Here is a 5424-nt window from a genome sequence, read left to right on the forward strand (position 1 = left end):
TCCTGAGACAGTCCAGCTTTGGCTTCTTTTTTTCTGATATCAAAGAGTTTAAAAATACCCTTAAACATTCAACTTTAAAACTGAGAGAGAGGATAAATGATAATGCACGAAAGGCTTACATTGCTACAGAATAAATGATACAACATTTTTGTGCATACTAAAGTAGACCAATTTTAAGGTCAAGGCCAAATAAGCTGGACTTACGTGAACATATCACCTCAGAGGCAATCTTTGTAGCCTTATACTGCTGCCATTTGTACCGATCTGCCTTCGCAGATGTCATTGGACAGTGTGCCCCTACGCTAGCCTGGCAAAGGCCATAATGGTTTCTTAGTACGTGGACACTGGTAGGTAGAATATCTAACAATTTAGAAAGAATTTAGTGCTCTTCACTAAAATGTATATTTTCTAAATATGAACTCATGTAATATCATAAGACTTTTGTGAACTATTAAATTCACTGTCATAAAATGACAGGGAAACAAAATCCAGGCCAAATAAATAAATGATCGCTCTAGAATATTCATATTGGCATTTCACGCCATTCGTTGTTTACATGGCCCTTTGTGCCAAATGACCTTAATGCATTGTAAAACCGACAGAACCAGCTCCTGGAAGGGGAGTGGCCCATGAGAATGCACAGCTTCTAGAAGGCCCACAGGGCGACAGGAGAGGTAAACATGGGCCTACACTTTCAGTGTTAAAGGTGAGGTGCAACCCCTTCAACTGAAAACTTCGGCTGTTTTGACAACCACGTCTGTTTACAGCAACAGCTTCCTTTATGCCTCCTTATTGTTGGCCAGTATGGACAGATCGAAAGCTGAAGACAAAGTTTGGACTCAGCCTAGCCAGGTTAGCAACGTGGAATCACTTCCTCGTGGAGCAAATGCCAAAGGTATGTCAGCAAGTATCCTGAAATTCTCAGATCAGTTTCAGCTGCAGCCACTAAGCCTGTTATTTACACACTATTTCTGGGAATGATTTAAGCACTAACTAAAATGATTAAATTAAGAATCCCATGGTAAATTCTGAAATGGGCTTTAAATTTTAGCTCCTGTGCTAAACTTAAACAACGCTTTAAGCTAATTAGAATAGGATGCTAAAAGCAAGGGAGATACTGGATTTCTTACCTAAAATTTTCAAGTTCAACAGCTTCTGTGGACTCATGCCACTGACCTCGAGCTCTGTGTCCACCTGCCTTGATGGTGGGCTCAGACTTCGTCATGCTATTTTGGGCACTATCGAAGTTGATGGCTGGAAGCTACAGAAATAGAAGCACAGAGTTCATGTGGATAACAATTCAGCAATAATAAAGAAAGTAACAAAAAGAGAGTGGGGAGAGACAGGATGAAGGGAACAAGTTTTTCCCAAACCAATAATTAACATGATAGTTATGTCAAATGTAGGGGTTTTCCAAGATTTAAACACTTTTGACTTTTATTCTCTCTACCTTAGGCTGCTTCATTTTTCTTCATAGCTTGTCTTGCCGCCTGCTATATCTTACAATTATTTATGTATTTTCAGTCTCCTTTCTTAAGTGTCAGCTGGCCATGAGCAGGAACTGACTGCTTCTGTTCAGTGCTATATCCCAGGCACCTCAAACAGTACTGGGGATCAGGTCTGGGCAAGGTCTGGGCATTAGGAGATTTGAAAGCTTCTGAGGTGATTCGAATATGCAACCAAAATGGAGTTTCAAGATCCTTCTAGAACACTCTGGTATAGGGTGGAACCCCAAACTGAGAATGAGTCATCATTTGTTCATTCATTCAATTCATTCATTCAATCATTCTTCAACATTTACCAAACATACACACTGTTTGCCAGGTGTTAGGAATATAAAGGTAAAGAAGATTCGATCACTTCTAATTAATCTGAACATCATGATTATTCAATCATTTAAAAAGTCAGGAAAACATATTGCAGAATTTACCAAAAGAAAAGTAAAATTTGCACCATCAACTACAACTTGAGCATACCCCATTTACAATATACACTGGTAATTATTTATATAATAAATTGTCAAGTTATCAACATTCAAATAGTTTCATTTACCAGTATTTGCCTGTAATTGGGAAAATCCTGAAAATTGTTTCTTGTACCAGAGTAAAGCTGAGCATAGTGCAAACAGCCTATACTTTCCAGAGTGTGAACAAGGGATGTTTTATAATTAGCTAAATTATTATAGATGAGTTAAGTAGAACATAATATAACAAAATAAAGGATCCAATGTTTAGTAAATCATTCCATTCTACATTTTATAATTACCAAATAAAGCTAAAATATATTGTACTTGTTATCTTATTCTATCAAAGTATTTGAAAGAAATCTGCATAAATACACCATTTCCTTATCCAAAGAGAATGTCTTACTTCCCCTCAGGTAGTCGGCTAACAGAACGATTCATTATAATGACAATTTGTTAAATAGCTAGCAACAACAACAAACACCAAAACCCAAAAACCTTCTACATCATATGTCAGCTACAGTTGAATTCTCTCAACATATTAATAATAAATCTTCCATCTTGTAAAACAGGATCTTGTCATATGGCAGTTGTGGATTAGCCCACTGAGCTAAATACCATTTTATAGATGAGAAAACTGAGGCGTAGAGAGGCTAGGTGACTTGCCTGAGGGTCACACAGCTAGCAAGAGAAGGAGCTGAGATTCAAATTCAAACAACCTCCCTCCCTCCCCAACATTCTCAGTCCTCCAACATTTATTTATGTATCTCCAGCACCAAGGAATACACTTTTAAGTCAGCCCATTTCCTTTTCAGAGTTCTATTCCTACCCGTTTTCTTCACACTGAGATCATCTTTCCCCCTGTGTTCTGTCCCTGTCTTCTAGTCCAGCATCGTCGCCTTTCACAATATTTGAAAGGATTAAATTGTTCCTTTAAACATGTCAAGTGATGAGCTCTGGAGGGACTCCGCCCCTCCTCGCCAGACTCCATGCTGTGGAGAAGCTATCTACAAACAAACAGCACCAACCTGCCAGCTTTGTGGAGTGAGTCACCTTGGAAGTGGACCCTTCAGCCCCAGGTGACATTGACAGGACCACAGCCTAGCTGACATCTGACTGCAACCCCATCAGAGACCTGAGCCAAAACCATCCAGGAAAGCTACTCTGAATCCATGACGCAAAGAATAAGTGAGAGGCAATAAATGATCATTGTTGCTTTAAACCACTATGTTTTGGAATGATTTGCAGTACAGTATTTGATACAAAATCCACCATAGAAAATAAGAATAAAATAAGAATCCACAAGACTAAAATAGGCAGACACACAGACAGTTAGGCAGACAGACCGACAAAATGCAACGTGAATAGAAAACCATGGTTCTGGCTGCATTAACCTGGTCACACGTCCCAGAAACCACCGTAGTGTTTGACCACTCCACACCTGGGCATGTGCTACAGGCGGTAACTTCTGATCACATTTCAGGGCTCAGCTCAGACAGCTTCCTGGTAAGCACCTGCTCAAGCCTTCGTGGTTGAGGCGTTCACTACCTCCCTGGTGACGTTACTATGCTGATCCCTCTTACAGCACTTTGTGTGTTCTAATACGATGTCCAATTTACACATCAGCATTTTCCCCTTGAATTTGGCCACCCTGAGGATGGCATCGCATCTGCCTATTTGTGTCCTTAGCACCTCTCACAGAGCCTGGCGCATTTAGTAGGCATTCAAGTATGAAGCTGTTGAATGAATGCTCCCTTTTTCCCCAGTCTCTTTGCTGAATTGATTCATCTGGTAAATCACCTCCAGATGAGTTTATCTATTCAGCATGTTTGTTGCAGGCACATCGTTTGCCAGATGTCGTGAGACACTGGGTATATAGTAAGCAGACAGACCGTGGCCTCTACCTTCAAGGAGTTTATAAATCCATGGGGGTGGAGTCTGTAAACTAGCCTGAGAACATACTGCAAAATTAGTGAACAAGGGTTTGTTGTGGTAGAAAGTAAAGATGATAGGGTGGGCCATGGACCAGGATGCCAGGAGTAACCCAGAGTCTCTCAGGCAAGTTTTTACACAGTCTGGAAGGCAAAGAAAACTATTTGTGCTCTAGACACTGGAAGATACTGAGCAGCTTGAATAACGTGAGTGGAAAGGAAAGAGGCCGGAGAATGACGCAAAGGGCCTTCTTGAAATTTTGATCATGTCACTTCTGCTTGCAAAGTTCAACACTCCCTGCTGCTTGTGGGGTCGAGTATAAAATTTGCAGATGGGTCTTCGGACACTGCACAATTTCTTCTAACTTTATCACTATTTCCAACAGAAATCTCTGGTCACCATTTTGCTTCACTGCTTGCTATTTTGCTATTTTCTTTCCTTGAGATATCTCATTACTTTATTCACTTCAACTAGAATGCCTTTCCCATCAATGAGATGGAAAACCGGCCCATTTTTCAAGAACCATCTCCTTCCCCTGTGATTCAAGCTAAAAGTGGCTTCCTCATCCTCCTCAAAATCCATATACTCACCGTCCATACCATTTATCCAGGATTCATGTCCTGCCTGATCATATACCAGCACATTTTCCTACGCCTAGTCTCTCAGACCACAAGAACCGTGTCTTATACTTTTTCTTCCCACAGCATCTATCAAAACCTCTTTTATTTCAAAGGCATTTAATGGACCTGTGATGAATTAATTTGTTTCTTTCTCGTTGTTGTTGTTGTTGTTGTTGTTGCAAACCAATTCCTCAGCTCCCTATAGCTTTAAATAGAGGGAGAAAAAAATCGGAATTCCAGTTCTAGCCAGATTATTTCAAGATCTGTGAAAACATCTGGTGAAATCTCCAACCAACTTCGTAATTTCCCTTTACTTTAAAACCCTGCAGCAATTCTTTTTCTTGAATTACTTGTTTCCACTGGGTTATGATTATTCTAACCCTGCTTATGAAGAAGTGGGGAGCATCTGCCTCGGTGTGTGTCTGCCCCCATTTCTGTCAGACTGTGGGACTGTCCCACAGACCAGCTGGCTCTAATGTGGTGAAGCAAGATATGCAGAGAGAGATACAGAGCAAACAGTCCAGACAGTGAAAGTAGAACATTGGAACACAAGGAAACAATGACGGAAGTGGCTTGGCGCATTAGATATTGACATGAAGGACATTCAGTTCTTGCAATTCTCTGCCCGAACCCATAAAGTAAGTAGGTTTCCTCTGCAACCGGGTTAATTGGCTAACTTGGCCCATTTGCAAATAACAGGCCAGGACTTGTTAAAACAGAAATTCAGGTGAGTGGGCCTTAATCCCAGGTTTCCCTTTCCACATAGACTGCTGAAAGTCTCAGGGCCAGTGCATGGCCCGCTTGCATATTTTGATGCGCATTTCTGCCTGACCCTGACTCTACTTTGTCCCCAACCCTTGTTTTTCTTTCTTCTTTGGCCCTGGTTTTAATTTGTGATAAAATGTCATA

General features: G+C 40.7%; 1 protein-coding gene across 3 annotated transcripts in view; it reads right to left on the reverse strand.

Moving 5' to 3' along the window:
* Window positions 1-5424, reverse strand: part of NEK10 (NIMA related kinase 10) — a 189863-nt gene that overhangs the window by 166175 nt on the left and 18264 nt on the right. For all 3 annotated transcript variants that reach the window (XR_001517765.2, XM_015596827.2, XM_015596825.2), the window contains exon 4: window positions 1131-1261. Coding sequence is in view for 2 of the 3 variants with exons in the window: in XM_015596827.2 (XP_015452313.1) it covers window positions 1131-1261 (131 nt within the window). In the remaining variant the exon portion in view is untranslated. The remainder of the gene's footprint in view (window positions 1-1130; window positions 1262-5424) is intronic.

The sequence above is a fragment of the Pteropus alecto genome, unplaced genomic scaffold (genome assembly GCF_000325575.1).
Source record: "Pteropus alecto unplaced genomic scaffold, ASM32557v1 scaffold10, whole genome shotgun sequence".
NCBI classification, from domain to species: domain Eukaryota; kingdom Metazoa; phylum Chordata; class Mammalia; order Chiroptera; family Pteropodidae; genus Pteropus; species Pteropus alecto.